The sequence below is a fragment of the Vigna unguiculata genome, chromosome 3 (assembly GCF_037176805.1).
Source record: "Vigna unguiculata cultivar grain cowpea cultivar isolate G323 ecotype 2 chromosome 3, ASM3717680v1, whole genome shotgun sequence".
In the NCBI taxonomy this organism is placed as follows: domain Eukaryota; kingdom Viridiplantae; phylum Streptophyta; class Magnoliopsida; order Fabales; family Fabaceae; genus Vigna; species Vigna unguiculata.
Window position 1 is genome coordinate 22,652,963 of NC_140794.1, and position 22,350 is coordinate 22,675,312.

The 22,350-nt window shown below is 34.8% G+C and overlaps 2 protein-coding genes across 2 annotated transcripts; one reads left to right on the forward strand and one right to left on the reverse strand.

Annotated features, from left to right (window-relative positions):
• The first annotated feature begins 1,918 nt into the window (after window positions 1-1,918).
• On the forward strand, window positions 1,919-6,694 carry LOC114175163 (formin-like protein 2). The gene is made up of 4 exons (XM_028059933.2): window positions 1,919-3,668; window positions 3,759-3,979; window positions 4,432-4,676; window positions 5,545-6,694. Exons 1-4 carry the CDS (start codon window positions 2,356-2,358, stop codon window positions 6,349-6,351), a joined length of 2,586 nt encoding a protein of 861 aa, XP_027915734.2. The 5' UTR covers window positions 1,919-2,355; the 3' UTR covers window positions 6,352-6,694.
• Window positions 6,695-6,792: 98 nt separating this feature from the next.
• On the reverse strand, window positions 6,793-10,404 carry LOC114177657 (acyl-coenzyme A thioesterase 2, chloroplastic-like). Its single transcript, XM_028063095.2, has 5 exons — window positions 9,852-10,404; window positions 9,078-9,255; window positions 7,781-8,247; window positions 7,404-7,532; window positions 6,793-7,150 (listed from the first exon to the last, which is right to left on the reverse strand). Exons 1-5 carry the CDS (start codon window positions 10,335-10,337, stop codon window positions 6,944-6,946), a joined length of 1,467 nt encoding a protein of 488 aa, XP_027918896.2. The 5' UTR covers window positions 10,338-10,404; the 3' UTR covers window positions 6,793-6,943.
• Window positions 10,405-22,350: the final 11,946 nt, after the last annotated feature.

Below are 22,350 nucleotides of genomic sequence, written 5' to 3' on the forward strand. Positions count from 1 at the left end.
CATCATGACCATGGCCAGCTAGCTACCACACCTACCTATCAGAGACCTTAGGTCTTACGTTAACCTCTTCTTCTTTTTTTCATTTTTTTATTTCATTTTTTTATACACATATTTTTTGAAAAAGGAATAAAACAAAATAAAATAAAAAAGTAAACAAAATATGATTAAAGTCAAAATTAAAAATTAAAATAATAAAATTTAAAATTAAAATAAAATAAAAAGATAAAATAAAATAAATAAGATAGAGAAACCAAGATTAAATAAAATAATACAAGATTAAACTAGATTTTAAATGAGATGAAAATACGTAGAAATATATTCATACTCAAATCAATGTTCCCTGCTCTTTTATTTATTTATTTTTATTTCCTCTTCTTCCTGATTATTTTTTGAAAACAAAATTATTTTTTATCCAGACGAAATTGGGTGTTGACACATATCCATTAATACTTTTACACACACACACACACACACACACATATATATATATATATATATATATATATATATATAATTAAATAATTAATTTTATTTTATTGAATTAAAATTTAACTTTTGTAATTATTTTTATTTTTAACATATTAATTTGTATATTAATTATTATTTTATTTGAATTTTAATTAAGTTCATTGAAACAAATTTTGATAATTATTTTAAGAAAATAAAATTTGTTATTATATATATATATATATATATATATATATATATTAAAAATAATTAAAGTGTTTATAATATTTTTAAAAGGTTAAATATATTTTTAATTGAATTTTATTGTTAGTGTCTCAAACTTTAATTATTTTTATCTTAAATTTATTAATAAATAAATATAGTCTTTGTAAACAAAAAACATTAAAGATTTTACTATCATATTAACTAGTGTCCTCACTATAAATAGTATAATTAATGAATATTAGATTTTGTAAAAATTTCATATATAACTAAAATATTAAATGAATTCTAATGTAAATAATTATTAGTGTATTTTTTATTTTATTTAGAGGACAAAAATACCAAAAAATGTTATATATTTGTAGTTGATAATTTATTTAATAAACAAAAAACATTAAATAATAAGATAACTATATTTTAATGTTATTAAAAATTAAAATATAATTAAATGTAAATTTTTTAAATTAACATAAACTAAATATTGTTTGTTTTTTTTTTAAAAAATAGTATTAGAAAATAAACAATATTTATTTTTTGTTAATTTTTTTAATGTTTAGTTATATTTTAATTTTTAATAATATTAAAATATAATTATTTTATTATTTTAATCTTCTTTTATCGAATAAATTATCAATTACAAATTTATAATACTTATAAATATTTTTTTCTTCTAAATAAACTAAGAGTACATGAATAATTGTTAAAATTATGATTTATTTAATATACAATTATTTAAGAAGTTTTACAAAATTTAATGTTTATTAATTATATCTTAAACAATGGACTTAGGAAACTAATTAATATTTTTCAAAATTTTATGATGTGATAAATAATATTATGTTTGTGTTATTTGTTGACTTGAAAACACATGTCAACACATAAGTATACGCCATCTGTTATAGTAATAAATCTCTATTCATATGTGATAATGAGGATTATTTTTATTTATTAATAAAAATGGAGAATGGAAATGATTCAAAATTAATGAAAGAGACCGAATTTAATTTTGCATGAAAGTTAAAAAAAAAAACTAAAATAATTTTTATAAATATTGTGAATAAAAATTCATAATAAAAAAAATTATTTGAAGTTGTGTATAAAGAGAAATAAATAAAAAAAATAAATGAATTGATATCGATAAATAGTTTTAAGGAATATTATATTGGGTGTGACACACGGGACATGCAATAAAACTGAGTTTTGAAATTTTGTTGGTCAAGTGAGAAGAAAGAAATCGCCATCAGTGCATGAGGACAAGAAAAAGATCGCAACTTTTCAGACAGATTAATAGCATCGCTACGATTCCCTTTTTACCTTCACATTCATCATCTTCTTCACCGTCACTGTCCTTTACGAAACCATGCTGAAATCCCGCACGCAGATTTTCCACCTTCACACACACTCATCTTCATCACATAACAAGTACACGTACACTTCCCATCTCATACACAACATCATGTGTTTTTACTGCTCCAACGTAAAAACAAACAAACAAACACAGCAACAGAAGAAAGAGAATCATGAGATCCTGAACTAACACAGCACATCACAACACATTCACCACTTACTAACTTTCCTACCAGTCTCTTCTTCCCCACCGGTCTTTCACCATCTCATCACTTCATTAACTCCATCAACACCAACATTATTCTCTCACTCTCTCACACACCCACCATCACTATCACCATGTCTACACTCTTCAACATTCTTCTATTGTTTCTCACATTTTCTTCTTTTTCTTCTTCTTCTTCTCCTTCACACCCTCGCCGTGTCCTTCACCAACCCCTCTTCCCCAGAATCTCTATCCCTCCAACACATCCACCAGCATTATCCCCTCAACCCCAAAAGCAACACCATTTACCCAAGTTTCCATTTTCGTCTTCTTCATCGTTCTCGCCTCCACCGCCGCAAAAACCTTTCTTTCCTTCTTACCATTCCCCACCACTCCCTCCTTCCCCCACCGTCGTTGCCACTTTCCCCGCCAACATCTCCTCCCTCCTCCTCCCCCACCCCTACTCCCACCACCACCGCTCCGCCGCCGCCCTCGCCGTCTCCCTCTCCCTCTTCTCCCTCGCCCTCCTCGCCGCCGCCGCGTTCTTTCTCCTCCACCGCCGCCGCGCTAAAAGGACTTCCTCCTCCGATGCCACCCATGACGACGACGACGAGAAAGCCTCGAGATCCGACAGCCTCCGTCTGTTCCCGTCGAACGCCGCCGCCTCCGACGGCGTCGATAGAAAACCCCGCGGAAAGTCCTCCCCGACGTCGGAGCTGCTCTACCTCGGCACGGTAGCGAACTCGGTGAACTCAACGCTAGACACAAGCTCCAGTCACCACGACGACGGTTTCCGGCCACCGTATCAAAAACTCGGCGATTCGCCGGAACTGAACCCACTTCCACCTCTGCCACGTCACAAATTCAAACCGTGGATGAATGAAGATGACGATGATAAAAATGTGAAAGAAAAAGTGGAACAACAAGAAGAGGCAGAAAAAGAAGAAGAAGATGAACAGTTTTTTTCTCCAAGAAGTTCTTCTGGTGGGAACAATCAACATAGTCCTCCTTATCCTTCAGCTGTTGCTGCTTCAAGTTCGCGCGTGGATAATAAAATCGGTTCTACAAGCTTCACTTCTCGAACCCCTTCGTACCCTCGTTCCAATTCCCTCTCTTTCTCTCGTTCCCCGTCTCTTAATTTCAGCCCCGCAAGTGTTAAATCACTCCCTCCACACAACCCTGCTTCTCCTTCTTTCTCTTCATCATCTTCTTCTCCCAGGGAAGAATGGCATGTTCCTTCAAGGGACCAAAATTCTCCGGCGAGATATTTACCTCCTCCACCTCCGCCCCCACCTCCGCCGCCGCGGATTTGGGAAGCTCCAGTTTCTGTTAGGAAAGTGAGTGAGGAGACACCGAAGCCAAAGTTGAAAGCTTTACATTGGGATAAAGTTAAGGCCAGCTCGGACAGGGTCATGGTTTGGGATCAGTTGAGACCCAGTTCTTTTCAGTAAGATATCATTTGACTGCGTTCACTTCGTGTATTGTTTTCATTAATGTTGTTTTTGTTGTGTTGGGAGTTTAATGGTTCGAGGTGCAGGTTGAACGAGGATATGATTGAAACACTTTTTATGGCAAATAATTCCAAGGAGGGTGTGGGGGTTGCGGTTAGAGATAATGCTCGGCGCCACGTAGTTCATTCTGCTTCTCCCATGCCCATGGAGAATAGGGTCCTTGACCCTAAGAAGTCTCAGAACATCGCCATTTTGCTTAGGGCTCTCAATGTTACCATTGATGAAGTTTGTGATGCCCTCAGAGAAGGTGATGAACCCATTTGCTTCTATCAAATAAAATTAATGCGTATATAGAAAGATGGAGCTATTTGTAATTGTTTAGACAGCAATGTTTTTTCTTTATTGTCATTTTGCCACAATTACTTATGTTACGTGTTATATCATTATATGCCTATTATGTTATTGGTTGTGTCTATGTACCGTTCCAAACTTCATTATTATTCAAGGGATGGTGATATCCAAAACTCCTGTAGTATTTTTTAATTTTCTTGTCTTGACACTTTTTGCGTAGTTCGTGGTCAACTTCTTCTGGCGTAACTTCAAACTTTTTTTTCTTCAATTCGTTGTGTATGTCATGGCTACTTATTGATTCTAGTAAAATAAATTTTGTGGTATCATTATTATACCTTGTTGAAGAACACTGTTTCTCTTCTTTCTCTCCTAAGCTGTTCCAATAAAGCTTAATTTTACTGTCTGCAGGCAATTGTGATACGTTGGGAACAGAACTTCTTGAAAGTTTGTTAAAGATGGCTCCAACTAAAGATGAAGAATCTAAGCTGAAGGAATTTCAAGATGAATCGCCTTTCAAGCTTGGCCCAGCTGAGAAATTTCTCAAAGTTGTTCTTGATATACCTTTCGCTTTCAAGAGGGTGGATGCTATGCTCTACATTGCCAATTTTGATTCAGAATTAGAATACCTTAAAAAGTCCTTTGAAACTCTGGAGGTATATGTATTCTGAACTCATTCCTCACTCCTTCAACTTGGTCATTTTGTGTGCTTAATTGGGATGTTATGAACCAACTTGATCATTTTTGGCTCATTATTCTAGCTTCCCACAATCTCATTTCATGTTTATGGTTTAGTTAATGTAGTACTCAAAAAGGCTATAGAAACTGCCCGTGATGCAAAGGTTCAAAACCAATGCCATAAACTTTGGGGTTTTGTCTCTAAATGGCTTCATAGTTCAATGCCTGGCCGTCCATTTACGGACACCAGGAAAAAGCTTATTTTGAAAATATTTCTGCCTTATCTCTTTTCCACTACCTCGTGTTTTGGGTCGGTTCCTTGTGTATAGGAAATAATAAAATAAATAATATTTTACCTTCAGTGTCAATTATGGTGGGTTTTCCAGGATTGAAATGTACAAGATATGATATGCAATCATGTGTCTATATTCTGTAGACACAAAAGTATCACTGCAGAGATTATAAGTTTTAATTATTTGGTCATGTTGGAGTTTAAATTATAAGCTATACCTTCAGACTAAAAGGGAGAAGTTTCTTTTTCATGAAGAATAGTGGTTGGCTAACTACTAGCTTCCACCAAATCATCTCACCTCTGGAAAATACGGTCTTTCTTTTAGTATGCTAAATTTGTGAAAATGACCCTGTTTACTCTCAATATTAATGTATTATATTATATATTAAAAAAACTCATTATTCTTTACTTTTTTTTTAATGCTTTGCCAAAGATGGAAATTTCCAAAATAATCCTTTTACCATAGTGATTAGGCAATAACTAGAGTCTGCTTACTGTAATTTGTGCCAATACACCAGTTGTTCCGAACTTCTAATATTCATCATTTTCCACAGGTGGCCTGTGAGGAATTAAAGAATAGTCGAATGTTTTTGAAGATACTTGAAGCAGTGTTAAGAACAGGAAATAGAATGAATGTTGGCACCAATCGTGGTGATGCTCATGCGTTCAAACTGGACACACTTTTGAAGTTAGCTGATATTAAAGGAACTGATGGAAAAACTTCTCTGTTGCATTTTGTTGTACAGGAAATTGTCAGAACCGAGGGTTCTCATGTTTCTGGTTCTAACCATTACCATGCTTCTGACAATGTCCACCAATACAGTCTCCAAGATGAGGTTGACTTTAAAAAGCTTGGCCTGCAAATTGTTTCGGGACTGAGCGGGGAGCTCAGCAATGTTAAAAAAGCAGCTGCTATGGATTCAGACATGCTCAGTAGTGATGTTGCCAAACTTGCCAGAGGAATTGACAAAGTTGTGCAAGTAGTGAAATTGAATGAGGAGTCACCTTTGAAAGAAACTAACCAAAAGTTTTCGGAGGCAATGAAAGGTTTCTTGGAAAGGGGAGAGCAAGAGATTTCAACAATCCAGGCCCAAGAGAAAAATGGCCTCTCTTCAGTGAAGGAGATAACTGAGTATTTCCATGGAAATTCAGCAAAGGAAGAAGCTCATCCATTTAGAATTTTTATGGTTGTGAGGGATTTCCTTTCCATTCTAGATGGTGTTTGCAAGGAAGTTGGTAAAGTGAATGAGAGAACTTTGGTTGGTTCTCGTCATTCTGTGATGCCTGCAAATCCTGTAATGCAAACCTTTTTTCCTGAGATTATTGGTAAGCAACCATCTGATTCCTCTGAATCTGACTAAACTGACCAAGTTATAACAGGTTGAAGTAGTTTGCTCATGTTTGGTCAGTGATGGGTTACCTTTTATCATCCAAATATCATCATGTGGAGTGACGTTTTCACTAAAAAATCACTGAGTTAGCTAAAGACCCAGCTTTATCCCCTACCTGTGATGATGACCTTACCTGTGATGGTGATGATGATGATGATAAAAAAAGGGCTCATGCCATTACAGATCTTTGTTTTACTGCTTATATAGCTCTGTATATGTTTTATTGCCTAGATTATTTTCTTTGTGCTAGGTTGGCTGCTTTTCTGTATCTGTATTAATAAATTAATGGCAAATTTTGGCTCTTTTTCCCAAATTTTGATATAAATTGATAGTGTGACAGTAATATGTTGAAATTACTAGTAGAGTAGTTGTTATGGTGCACCATAAAAGTTGTTCCACCACGTAGAAAGATGTCATAATTGGCCCAAAACTTGAATAAATAAAAAAACCTTCAAAATTCCAGAACGAATATAGCTTGTGATTGATTTTCGACCTTTAGGTCAATCCACAACTACGAATTTAGGCATAATCAGGTAATCTAGAAAGTTCTACAGATACTCCGTCAGACATTTGTGTTAGGTGTACTCTTGTGCTCCTTTACCACTTGAAGATTGCCATCTTTTTTAACCAAAGTTAAGTTCTCAGCATCAACGCGTTCAAGCACCTTCCGTGCTTCTTCTTCTGTAGCAGGAACAACATGTCGAATCCTTAACCCATTTTTAATACCCTCAGGATCAACACCAAATGTGAAGTAGAATCTGTTAGATACCTGTTTGAAGAAAAGCATGAAATGGAGTAAAATGGCTACATATGTGAACATATAATATCAAATGAAATTGAGTCATTCCTTTTTTGTATTCCATTAGATAATAGATATAAAATCCGATGTTAGCTAAATTAGCAGGGCTATGCCGACAAGAGTACGACTCTGCTCTCTCTCAAATTATAAAAGACAAGATATCTTTTCACTACTAAATTGTGTCAGAAGAAAAGTTAAGTAATAATATGTGTATAGTGCAGACCTCACTAGAGCGGTGCTCAGGCTTTGTCACATGTGCAACAACCTCAACATTCACAAGGGGTTCATCTGAGTTGTCATGTTCCGTGTACAGGACACAAGATTTGAGACGAAGAAAATTTCCAACGTCCACCTGCATCATCAACTTGTTTCAGTTGAATGTCTTTTTTAAACGTCCTTTCTACTGAATAACCTTTACCAATGTTTTTCTACCCAGTCCATGTTCCAAATTGTTGATCACATAAATAAGATCATCATGAGTATCTATTCCCTTAGAGGGTAGAGAGTTCCATTATAGAATGATAACAACCAGAGATTACTACTGATTCCAATATCATTGTATATTTAGAAGAAATAGTATTGTCCTTGGTGGGTACTTACTGGTTTAAAAAAATCAACATGATCAACTTCCAGGAAATGAGGAGCCGCACCAGCGAAGGCATAAGCAGTTGAAAAGGCAAGTTCAAAGGCTCTTCTCATCAAGAATCCCCCAAAGATACGACCATGGATGTTTCTTTGCTGTGGCTGGCAGATAAAAGAGTTTTGTAGGCCAGTATCCGTCATCAGGATGCTATCTCTGTTAGCCAATGCTGGCATGTCACAGAAGATACGCGCTTCAGCCAATAGTGCTTTAAGCCGAGAAGTGTCTTCACAATCTCCATGTTTCTGTTCTTGATTCTTTCTTTTTCTTAACTTGTTCCTTTCTTCTGCTTCTTCCCAGAGCAATCTTTCTTCCTCATTTTCAGGTGAGACCTGGTTAATTGGGGCAGCTTTTCCAGTGGCAGAGTCACGAGCCACAAATGTAAACTTGGCTACAAGTGCAGGTGAGTTTGATATATTGGGATTCCCTGTCACCAAGTTTTAGTGTCAGGTAAGCTGATAACAATGCCATGCAGAACTGGAAGGGGATTGAAAGGCAAACATTACAAAGATATGATTTGAGCGCACAAAACTATAATAAACGGGCTTTTAATCAATATTTGTTTGCTGTTTTGATACAAGAACCTACTAGTGCAGCTAACTATATTAAGAGAAAAGAAAAGTCATCCAGTAATATATATGAAAATGCTCATCCCCTGGCACTCCATCACTGGAATTTTACTTCCGTCATTCTGAACATTTTCATGTTATTTACAGCAGCAAGTAAATGTTCACTGAAGACAGCAGACTAGGATAAATAAGGGATTTAACAGAAAGAAATACGTAATAAACCTTCATCCTAAAAAGGGTTTGCACCACCAATTTGGAAAAAGTAACCAAACTTTGATATGTTCCAGATTAACTATTTACAAGCAATGAACAGTCAAATGAACACGAACACAACGGAAAGAAAATTGAGCAAAATTCATGACACAACACATGTATTAATAGAACCTATAAAGCTAATGGTTGTTGCAACTTCATAATTGATATAAGTAAATTGTTGTGTTAGAGTTTGTCAGTTAGCTACAAGCACATAGCCCTCACTATCTTTCTCTGTGAGTAGATGTTGTATTCTCTTCAGATAGACCCTTCGTTCTATTTCATCTCTGACGTATTCCCTAAGCAAGTTTCTCAGATTCTTATTATGTATATAGTAACATGTTATCTGCTTCTAAGCAATTACTATTATAATTATAAAATAAACCATAATCTCATAAAACAACGGCCAAAGAAAGCAGAAACAACTTGTATTGACCTTGTGCGGACTGAATCAGTTCCAGTTGAATCTCCATGGATGACCGGCCAACCCAGGTAACAGCACCTACAATGGTTAAATCAGCATCAATATGTATTGGCTTCGTTAGAACCATCTTATCAACAGAAGCAGTGACCAATAGAAGGGGCCTTGCTGTGCCATCTTCATTAGAACAGTGCTGCTCAAAAGGTAGGGAATAAACTTCAATAACCAAAACCAATAAATACAAAGAATCTCCCCAAGTACTGTTAGCCACACACTTCTGAATGAAAACATCGACCCATGAATATTTCAACACATCCATCAGCGACAAACATAATTTACTTTTCCTTTACAGTAAATGTTTATTTATTTTTGGTTCTGCACAAGTATTTTGTACTATTACTCACATGTTTCCACGGTCAAGATATTACTTTTTCATAGACAGTTCTATTACATGCACAACCAGAAAGTATTGCTATATTTAAACAAATTTCTACAAGCACTTCTAAAGAAAAGAAAAAAAAATCCTTAGTAAGTTAAAATCATTTTACGGACAACAAATTTAGGGAAAATGTATTATATTAAACAACGTTTACAAGCATAAGCTAATTTTAATTCATAAAAACCTAATTTGAATTCCTCACTTTGTCAGACGAAACAAATGATTGGAAGCACAAAAAGTTAAAAAAAAAAAAAAAACTTGAAGCTGTTCGATCAAAATGAGCAAAACCCAAGATTTTCAATCGAGCAAATTACATAACCCCAGAAGTAAAATTGGAAAAAGAAGTGGACCTTGAATGCAACGGTGCCAGCGAGAGCATCAAAGTCCTCGACGAGCTTGCCCATCCTGATGTGGTTCCAGGGGTTCCGATACTGCTCGCGAAGCATATGATCAGAGGAGAAGTTGTAGAAGATGGTGGTTCTGCTTCGGGAGGGGGCTTTGGGAAGAGAGGGGCCATCGGATTTTTCCAAAGTGGAGGATCTGGCTTCCCAGAGAGCGTATATGGCAGGGGAATGGAACATCCCCGGCCACAGATCAACGGGTTTACGGTTAGAAGATCCAGCATCGATCAGAACAGATGTCGATGTAGTTGGTGTTGTCGGTCCGGTGGTTGTTGGGTCTGTGGTGGAAACAGTTGAGAAATGATTGGAAGGGCAAGAGCAACTGGGTGTGATTTTGAGTCTGAGAAGATGGTGGAACAGGGAAACACATGGTTTTGGGTTTCTCAAGAGTTGCATGGAATGAAGGTGAAAATTGAATGCAGTATATTCCACCATTGTTGGAGTGTGAGGTAATGTTCAAATTGTCACAACCCAAGATCCTTGCTTTGTATTGGATTGTGATGTGATACTGCCCACTCATAAAAACTGTCATTCAAAATGTTAGTTTCTCTTATCAATGTAATGTTAATTAACTTTTTAATTAATATTTCTAACAAGTGTCATTTTTAATTTATTATATTTTTCTTACTTTTGTGAAAATAAAGGTATGACATGTGTAGTGGAATGAAAAAGTATATATTTTGATGGAAATGTTATTCAAATGAACTAATTTTATTGGTAACCAAATTTAATTTCGTTCAATCTAATTTGTACTGGTTTGAATTACGTTAATTTACAGTTTCTTATAGTAATATACTGATGAGTCTTTAGTTTAAATCAATTTCAAGTAAGTGTAACGAGTGCATTTGTAGTATCAATTAAGTGTTGTATTCGTAACGATATGTCAAGATCATCTAATCATTTAAATTTGAATTAGATTCAATAGAAGTGTGTTTATAATGGTTTTAATGAATATTACAGCAAAACTTAATTGAGTTTTAAGAAATGCAATAGTAAAAATGTGTTGAAATTAGATTTTATTTGACCGTGTGCTCTACTCATCTTTATTTATTTAATTATCCAAATTATTCTATGGTTTGAGAAGTTTTGTGAGGTAATTCTATATCCTTTCCTACAATCTAGAACTTAAGAAATTCAGATTCAATGTGATTCCTTAACTCCTAATTAAATGAATCTTTGCCTTAAGTGCAAAACTATATATCTAGCTAGAACCTTAGATATATTCCTAACATCTAAAAGTAGGAGGGGATTTGATTGGACCACAATTTAAGATTAGTTTTCCAACTCAATCAAAACAATTAAGATACGTTGATGATCAAATCATCAAGCAATAAAGCATGAATCAAATCACAAACATTTGAATGAAAGCATAATGATGTAGTATAACAGAGGGTGAGGTTCAATTACATCCAACCTAACATAGGAGAGTTCAACTTCTCATAATGATAGGAAACATTACAATCTTTTGGAGTAGTTATGCCTCTTAGAAAATATTCTAATTTAGTATAGAGAGAGTGCCTAAAGAAACTATTGATAGTGATTTCCAAAATCAGGGGTGAATCCCTTATTTTTATAGAATTCCAGGTCAACACTCAACTTCATGCATTTGGTGGTCAACAACAGAGGTTTCTCTCAAGGTGGGTTTTCCTTTTGGCTGGTGGTCAACACTTGAGGTTACCTCCTTTAGAGTTTCTCTTATGGCTTAGCTTCAAGATCTAGTGCTTCAAGTTTCCTCATGCTAAGGGTTTTCTTATGTGACTCAGCACCAAAACGTTGTTGCTCAACTACAAGTTCTGTTGATCTCTTGGCAAGCGTACCAAAAATCAACTGTAGTATAATGATTTGAAGTAGGAGTGCCGAACCCACGAGGAACGAATTCAGTGAAAATTAATAATTATCTCAATCAGCATATGTACAAAGATTTTAATTTGATTTGTCATTGACTATTGCATAAAATTAATAAAGTAAAATCAAAAAAGTTTAGAAAAATTTAGTAAAAGAAACTGGGATTGAATTTCATCTATCTCCTTTGTCTGTAATTTGGATGAATATAATACATAACATCTGAAAATACCAATATTGATGCAACACTCAAAAACTATTTATACCGAACCCCTCACGTATAAAATTCATAAGATTATTTCCCTGAATATTGATTCCTCACATATTCAACAAACTATCCAGCATTACGGTCGAGTGTTAAAAGCAATTGATATATTGAGATCTATTCCTAGCATCACAATATATCAAGTATCATTAGTCAAATCAAATTTTCAGAAATACTTTCTAGTCAGATCTAAAAATCAAAATCAAGACATCTATTGATCAAATAGAATCAAGCATTAAGAACAGAACAATAATACCAATATTGAGTAAAAGCATAATATATAAATATCACCAGATTACATCCAAGTTCAAGTAGATTACATTCAATCCCAAGGAAAGAGATTACCCACTCATGGTAGTTATCAAATCCTAAGAACTAAAGAAGAAGAAGAAGAAGAAGAAGAAGAAACCAATGATATGTGCTCTGCTCGTGGTCGCGGCTCTCCAACAAATCTATATTTCTTCTCCAAAAACTCCAACCAATTTCACTCTTCTGATTCAAGGAGTATATATACTCCATGAAGTCTGGCTTGAGCCACTCATTCTCGCTTAGGCGAGATAGAGTTCTTCAAGTTGAAGAAAGGTCTCGCTTGGGCGACCACATTCTTGCTTAGGTGAGAATTGCCAAAATGATGATGGGTTCTTCATAAACTCTCGCTTAGGCGAGCTCAAGCTCGCTTGAGCGAGAAAGGCGGCAAATGATGATTTCCTCTGCATAAGATCTCGCTTAGGCGAGATCCTTCTTTGCTTAGGCGAGACTGGAGGCCCAAGCTCTCGCTTGGGCGAGATTGCTTTGGTTTGAGCGACCTTGGCAATATTTCTTCTTTTCTCACTGTATTTGATTTCTTCCTTAAGGTCTTTCCTCTTCTTTTTTCTCTTTAATCTTCCTGAAAAACACGCAAAATAGGATCAAATGATTTCTTTAAATCAAAACTTGGAAGCATGTGATGGAAACTCATTTGTCTTAGATTTAGGGAGAATCAATATGAAATGAACACAAGTTAAAAGCATAAGTGTCAGACTTTTCTATGAATCTTTACTGAATTTTGACACTTATCAACTCCCCTCAACCTATCATCTTGCTTGTCCTCAAGCAAAGTAACAAGATCAAACAGCCAATCAAAACTCAAATTCTGAAATTGGTTATTAAGAAATCATTTTCACAGTTCCTGACCAGACAACTTTTGCATTCCAAACTACAAATTCAAAATCAGAAGCAAATGGTGAATTCAATTATCAAACAACATTAGGATAAGAGTGCAACCAATTTTTCAAGAAAACCAATTGTAAGAGCAAATGATTCTAACCAAGGAAATTCTCTCTTAAATCTCACAGGCATCTCACAGGCATGTGTTTTTCTCATTTTCCACTGAAATTGAACAAATCAAAATTGCTAGTCATTTTCAATCCAACCACAAACACACAATTAGCATGGATCTTAAGGTCTTTTCAAGGTTGTAATAAGGCTAGGCTTTCAAGAATTTTGGTTTTTCAAGATCACAAAAGCACAACATAGAAAAGAGAGCATAGCTACAATACAAACCCGATCCATTTCTACTCTCCATTCATCACAATTCAGTATTCAGACCTCAATACACCACTTGTTTCTTTTTCATTCACAATTCACTCTCATCTCTTTTTGTTCTTTTTTTTTATTAGATATATACATTCCTACACAATACTAAAGAGTGAATTATAATAGTCAGCCCTTTTCTTCCTTGAGTGCAATTCCACCAACCAATTACCCTTACAGTTGAATAAAATGCACATATGCTCTCTATCCCTAAGTGTGCAAAGGGAAAGGATAGTAATTCAAGTTAAGGTTAAGGTTCATAATTCAAACAATTAGGCTCAAATGGGCTGTCAACAAAGGATGATTATTTACAGGTTGATTATTTGGCACTGAGTTATAAATTCAACAAAATTGCCTTAATCCTTTCCATGCTTTAAATGTGATGTTATCAAATGAAAACTCAAGCAATATCGACTTGTCAACAAACAATAGAAACACTCAAATTGTTTATGGATTCACACACTCACAAGGTTTTCTGGTTTATTTCCTTGGTATCTCACTTGTTGTTACAACTGATTGCCTTGACTAACTATCCAGCACTAATATCCTAATCCTGTTTAATTATGAACTCAACCAAAATTTTCTTATTTCTCCTTTATGTTTAGTTTACTCAATTGTTCTAGACTTAGGACACTTACTGAAATCAGATTTCTCTTTAACCAATTTCCTCAAGAAAGATTTTCAAAATGATTCCAAAAAAAAATGTAGTTGTCTCTAAGTATTATGCACAAAATACTAAGCCAAAAAAGTTAAAAAAGTTAATTAACTAGATAATATAGCATTCTAGCCAAAACAACTAAAGCAAAATAGTACTAATTACATAAATACTGCAAAATACTAAAAGAAAAAGAACAATGAAACTGTATTTATAGAGTTCTAAAGGGTGGAATGGTGTTGTGAATCAATCTCCTCCGATCTCTCTATCAAAATCAATCTCCTCCTCAATGTCCACTCCATCTATCTCAGTAGCAAAGTCATCTCTGTCTGCAGCTCCTGACGGTCCCTCACCTGCAGCAGGTCCACTCCCCCCGGGAAAATAGGATTGTCCCCAGGCCACTGTAGATAAGTCAAGAAATCTGGTGGAGTCATGCCTGGGTATGGTCCGTAGACATTTTGATAAAGATACTCTTGAAGGTGGAGTTGTCCTCTATGAATGGAAGAATTTTGCTGGTGGGTGTGCTCCATCTGCAACCTCAAATATCCCATTTGCTCAATCAATTCATGGTTCATGTTGAGTTGAGGTTGTTGTGTGGGCCCTATTTGTTGTTCTTCCATTGTTGGTTGTTCTTTAGCTTGTTGGTCTAGTTGTGGCATTTCTGGTTGCTCCAATTCTTCTGGGTGGGTACAAAAGTGTTCAATGAATTTCTTGGTGATGGAGGGTTGTATCTTTTCAGTTAATTCCACCTCCACCCCTTGATCTTGCAAAGAGTTGTGATTAAAGCCGGAAAGCCCAATGCACCTTTTGCCTTTTCAATGTTTTTGTTGACCTCATATCTCACAAATTTGTGGATTTCTTCAGAAATAATGGTGGCCACATCAACAGTAAGATCCTCCCTCATTATGCAATAAAGGAGATGACATCTAGGCACATTCAAGTCTGACACGTGGCCGGTGGGCACTATGTTTGCAAGTAAGAATGTGGTCCAGACTTGGGCTAAAGTTTTTATATCCCCTCTTAGAATTTTGAGAGGATTTCCAGTAGGCCCGACTTGATAGGATCGGTTAGGAGTACATATAAGGCGTGCCACTTCATTTTCATCATAAGGTTCCCGACTCCTTTTTTTTCTTGTGAAATCATAGTGTTGCCCTGGTTCTAGTGGTAGTGGATTACCAAGAAATTCACTGATGGCTGCTTGATCATAATTGACCCACCTGCCTCTGACTTTAGATTGTTTTTCTCCAAGTTTATCCTCAAAATAGGCATTTGCATAAAACTCTCTAACAATCTCTAGATCAAACTTAGGAAGAGGGTCAGCTAGTTTCATCCAGTTCCTCCTGATAAGACCACTTAAGAATGGATCATATTCGTCCGGGAGTAGTACCACCTTTTTTTCTTTGATAAAGACCTAGTGCTTTATCTTCTCATACCGTTCTTGTCTTTGGGGGTCTCTAAACAAATTGTTATTTGGCCTTTCAGGAGACCGGCTTCTTGTGGATCTTCTCTTCTTCCCTCTAGGTTCAGTGGGGGGAAGTCGAGATGTTGTGTTTGTTCTAGCCATTGACCTGCAAAGATGAAAATTAACCCACCAAAATCTTGCCAAGTTAGTTAATTACAATGCAATAGCAGTTTCCAGGATCCATTTACTAGCCAACCAAGAACAAACAAGAACAAATTCAGCATGACATTTCACCAAACAGATTGGGTGCACTTTCAAACTATGAAAACTTTTGAATAAATTCATCCATAGGCAACCCACATTATTCAGTTGCAGCATCAATTCACACTAAAACCCACAATGTAAACACAAAACGCAACAAACAGAGCATGAGTACTATCCTAGGCTTTGGAGTATACAAAACCATGATTGTGCTTGGTGAAATTGAAGAGAATGAGGAAGAAGAACTTATCTTGAAGAGAAATTAGCAAAGGGAAGACGAAATTTGTGAGCTAAAATGTAGAGAAATGAGTGAGTGTAGTGATGAGTCATTATTTTCCTCCATTCCACTAGCCTTTGTGTACCCATTTGACAATTGTTCAATGCTTAATTGTTCATCTTTAGTGTGTTTTCATCTGTTGGGCTTTATTGGGTCACTATTTCGAATTTGGACTAATTTCACATTATTTGGCCTAATTTTCATTTTTAATTTAATTTTAGGTATTTTGGTGAAGCAATTTTGGAGCTTGGACAGTAATATTCAATTGAAGAGAGTTGCCACATCATTGCCACGTCATTTCCAAGTCATCTGAGTGAATGGGCCAACATTTAAGGCCAATAGTGGCATTTTTGCAATTCTACAGTCCATAATGACAATTTTGTAAATATGAGTGGCAGATTGGATGTGACCACGAAAATTAGGTCTTTTTCCATGCAACCCAGCCACACACCTTCTTCTATATTCTTCTCCACTCTCCATTTTAGGTTTTTGAAGCTTTGGAAGGTGACCCATGGAGGCACAAGCTAATTTTTCACGTTTTCCACTCGTTTTTGACATTTTATGAGTCTTGGACAACACCTATTGCTTGTATTCATGTTTTTTACACCTTGGGTAACATTTATATTGAATCATTTTCGTTTTTGTTGGTTGTTTTGGTTCTTTCCCTATTTCTCCTTGCTTATTTTCGTTTGTTGCACCATTTTAAGTTTTCTGCATCAATTTGAAGTCATTTGAATGGTTGAATTGCAAATTCTGTTGAACCCTAATTCGGATTCCATGAGGAACTAAGTTTTCTAATTGATTCCTTGCCAAAGAATGAAATGAAACCTTGAGATTAATGTTTTGTTCGGTGGGTTTTGTTGTTTCTCCATTGTGGATTTGTGTTTGCATTTTAATTGAAGAATCCAATCTGAATTTGCTTAATTTTCAGAGTGGGAAACTCGTTTTTAGTTGATTTTCATGCTTAATGAACTTTGACAAATTCATGAACGCTTGCATTGCTTAATTGCATGTTGAATTCGTGGTTAACCTCCGCTTAGTTTTTTAATAGCGAGTTCATGAGGAATAACGAAACCAATTCAGTTTGCAATCTGTGATGAGTGAAATTTCATTCGAAGCAAGAAATCACTGTTATCTTTGAGGTTGTTTAATCAAAAATTGTAATTACGTTTTGTTAAAATTCTGAATTTGTCTGCCAAACCCCCCGTGTGTTATTGTGTTGTGTTTGAATCTGGAAATTGAAGCTTTGGAAAAAAATATTGGTCGTTGGGAGACGACTTAGTTCAACTGTTACATACTGCATTTTAAGTGTTTTAATTTGGTGGGGTATGACCTCTATCATGTAGGTGCGCCCAAAGAGTGGGAAAGGGAGAACGTGAGCGAGAGTTGTGGGCGAGGGTTTGGGGGAAAGAAAAGTGAGTGAGTGAGTTCTGCCCTTGTCCCTCTCTTAACGCGATTTCTCGCTCAAGCAACAGAGTTTCGCTTAAGTGAGATGAGCATGGCAGAAACATTAAAAAGTCACGCGCAGGCGAGACTATGTCACCCAAATTGTCTTGGTACAGGGCATTCTCGCCCAGGTGAGCCATGTCTCGCTGAACTGAGATTATCAGAAAAAATTTTGGTTTTATTTTCTACATATCTCGCCCAGGCAAGAAAGTTGAACTTTTGGGCGAAAATTTGGCAGTTTTACAGAGCACAAATTTTTTGCCACTTTTCTCAATTGAGATCAACTTGTACTCACTCAAACCATGATCATTTCAGTGCAATTAAACCAAAAACACACATCAAACCATTCTTCAACTCATTTTTTATCATTCCAAAAGGTTTCTCAACATCAAACTTAAAATCAAGCTATCAAACTCAAATTTCACAGTTTGGCCAAAACAAAGAAACTTTAGCATTCAATGAACTCAATTCTGGCACCAAAACTCATCCCCATGCTTAAAACACCAGTTTTGTTTGAAAACACCAAAAGTGCATGGTTTGCCTTATTGAGATAATTGGATGCTAAAAACTCACCTTTTTACACACAAACATAAAACTATAAACACAAACATATAATTACATACACAAACACATTTAATCACACAAGATGAAATTGAAGTGCAAGAACATAATTAAAACACTGGGTTGCCTCCCAGGAAGCGCTTGTTTAACGTCACGAGCCTGACGCTTGTTTCATTAAGGTTTGTCTAATTGAATGATTGTGGCGAGCCTATCAATCTCACCACCAAAGTAGGGCTTCAACCTTTGCCCATTTACAACCCAACTTCTCTTTGATTCAGGGTCCTCTAACTCAATGGCTTCATAAGGCTTCACATGCTTGACAAGAAATGGTCCTGACCATTTTGATTTGAGCTTTCTAGGGAATAACCTCAACTTGGAATTGAACAGTAGCACCGATTGGCTCGGATAAAATTCTCTTTTAAGAATTTTCTTGTCATGATAAGCTTTCATCCTTTCCTTGTAGAGCTTAGAGGACTCATAAACACTGAGTCTCATTTCTTCCAATTCTTGTAGCTGTAATTTTCTTTTTTCTCCTATTACCTTTGGATCAAAATTCAAGAATTTCAAGGCCCAAAATGCCTTGTGTTCCAATTCAACCGGTAAGTGACATGACTTGCCATATACCAGTTGGAATGGGGATAAACCGGTGGGAGACTTATAAGCCGTTCTATAGACCCAAAGTACCAATCTTTTCTCGAAGATGCCACTAGACACCTCTGCTTGTCCATTGGTTTGTGGATGATAAGGTGATGCAATTTTATGCCGCACTCCATAATGTTCCAAACATTTCTGAAGTTGAGCATTGCAAAAGTGCGAACCACCATCACCAATCAACACTCTTGGAGTACCAAACCTGCAAAAGATGTTCTGCTTGAGGAATTTGATTACGGTTTTGGCATCGGCCTTAGAAGTTGCCACTGCTTCAACCCACTTTGTCACATAATCAACCGCTACCAGAATATACTCATTCGAGAAAGAAGATGGTAGTGGTCCCACAAAATCGATTCTCCGACAATCAAAGGCTTCAACTTCCAAAATGATGTTCAGTGGCGTTTCATGTCTTTTTGAGATTCCCTCTATTCTTTGACAGGTATTGTAGTGTTGCACATATCTGTGTGCATCTTTAAATAAGGTGGGCCAGTAAAATTCAGATTAGAGGACTTTTGTAGTTGTCCTCTCTCCATTAAAATGCCCTCCACATAGGGAACTGTGACAATGCACAATAGCAACAATAGTTTTTGCGAGGACGAAAAAGAAGTGAAGTCTCTGCAATTTTTTCAAATTTAATCCTAGATTGGGGTTTAGGTCTCGATTATTAAAAACATCGAAGCATAAAAGGCAATAGGCTTTAATTTTACTAATAATCAAGGCCTAAACCTTTGTGTAAAATACTATAATTAAAAAAATTGCTAATTTTGAAATTTTAACGAACTTATAAGTCTCAGTTCTGAAACAACCGAAACATATAACATGTATTGACCTCGGTTCTAGAGAATCAAAACCTATACCTTTGCGCTAAAATAAAATAATTGAAAAAAGGGCGCCAAATTTGAAATTTTCCAACACTATAGACTTCAGTTGCTTTAGAATCGAAATATATGGTCGAATAGGCTTCGTTATGCCAATAACATAGACCTATAAGTACGCGAAAATTTCAAAATTGTCATCGCGATTTTATATGCTTCGTTTTGTTTAAAATCGAAGCATATCACCTAAGTTAAAAAGCCAAAACTACACTAGTGTAATTAGAGCTCATAAAATAGAACTCTCACTATGAACAAACTCAATTTTGAATGTTCCAACTAGAAACCTTAAGAATCATAACACAATATTTTTGGCTAGAATGTATTCTTTTTACAAGTTACTTTTGAGTTAAACTAGTATTCCTTCACATACCACTTTTGACTTAGAAAATTATGCTTTGACAAACCACTTTTAACTTAAACAAATACTCTTTGAATACCAATCACTTCTCTCTATTATTGAAGTATTATTTACCAAACATCCATTCTGGTCTAAGATGAGTAGATTGTATGATTGATGATCATTGATCACACTTTTACTCACTAGGTTGATTATTTAAAGGTATGTGTAAAGTTGATGTTTTCCTCTAGATTGTTGTTTTAATAATAGTAGTAGTGTTAAGCTAAAGTTTTTTTACTAGAGATTCAAGCAATGTTTTCGCACTATATGGTGCAATCTCTCTCTCTCTCTCTCTCTTCTTAAGGTATTTCTCTTATCTGTAGAGATTAATGATTGATGCAATAAATGCAATTCATGCAGTATTAAATGTTTCTTTCTTTTATTCGCAACATTTCAATAGCTAAATGTATTTCTCTTCTTCTTGGACAATGTGCACTTCCATGATTCATAACATACAATTCCTTTGGAGATGACAACGTTTTTGTTTAGGAATTTGGTGAAGAAAAACAGTTTTAGTTCTTTGTTCAAGAGATCCTTCTTATGTGATTTGTCTTTTGCTTAACAAATCTCTTTTGTCAAATAGAAGTAGTTGACATTCCTTTGAATATAAAATAACATATATGTGTTTTTTTTTTTTAGTACAAGGTTGGCCCATTTCTACGATGTTTTATCTTCTAAGAGCACTTATGTTTTTTCAGATGAGAAATTGTATAGTGAAATACTTGCATCTTTCATAACATAATATGTCTTAGGTCATCATCTTTTAGATGAAGCATAATCATGTTTTCATACTTAAGTCTCTTTAGCACATAATCAATCATCTAATAGTTTCTACTTAACTTATAAATAAAAAATAAGTTTTAGTCACTGTTATCTAATTTTATAGTATCAAAATTTTGTAAAATTATAGACCAATTTGAGTCTTTTAAAAGTAAAATAATTAATCTAAAATATAATTAAAACTTAAAATTTATTAAATATTAGTTATATTGATTAATATTTTAAACATATCAATCAACATAATAAAGTATCAAGTAATCCTTTTACTAGAGTTGTTAAAATGGATAACCCGACTTGACCGACCATTGGTTGACCACTTAGTGAGTTAATCCAACTTGGCTCACTTATTAGCGAGCCAACAAAATTCGAACCCGATCTGATCCAGTACGGGTTGGTGGATTAAAAGGGTTGGCTCATTGGCTTACTTAATTAAAAAAATACAATTTTTTTTCTTTCGTCTCAAAAAAAGTAAATTATGATTATGATTAAAATATAAATAAACTTCAATAAAATTCAAATACAATCCAAAAGGATGTTAAACTCCAAATACAAACCAAAATCACAAAAATATAAATTACCAATGTGTTGGTTAAAAAAAAATCTAATCCGACCCAAATGCAAAGTCCAATATAATAAAAAATACTTATGTAACCCTTTATTTGTGAGTTGGTGAGCCAACCCGGCTCACCACAGATTCAATCGGGTAAGTCGGATTCTAAATGAGTCGGGTCAAAAATTAACCCGTACTGAAATTTGTAAAAAAATTTCAACCTAACCTGACCCGAACCCATGGTGGGCCGGGTTGGCTCTCGGGTTTCAACTCATTTTGACATCTCTACCTTTTATCATAGATATCTAAAGATTTAAATTCAGGTTTAAGTAGTTAATCAATTCAATTAATCAACTAAAATGAGTGTATAAATTAAATCACAGGAACATTCAATCTAATTTGTATTTAACCATTAAATGAAGATTCAATTTATTCCTAATTTAATTTATAAAATTAGCAACACAATTTGCACAAAAAACAAAATCGGAATTAGAGAAAAAAAAACAAACTCAAATCATCAAATAATTGGTATAATACTCAATTCAGCTTATTTGGTGTTGATTCGACCGATTGATCTTCAAAATTTAGTTTTTCACATACAAAGAACACCAAACGGATTTCAAAAAAGAAGAAATGAAAAACAATAGACAAAAAGGAAAAATTGAGAAAAAAGAAAATAAAGTAGTAAGAGCTAACACTAAAAATATCTATAAATGATTTATGTCTATCAGATTAAAGGACATCTTACCCCATATATATATATATATATATATATATATATATATATATATATATATATATATATATATAAAAGCTCTACTAAAAATTGAAACTAAATGTGAACTTTAATTACATCCATAAATCCAATTGCACAATATTTGTTTAATTTGTGCTTTAATTTTTTGATACTTAGA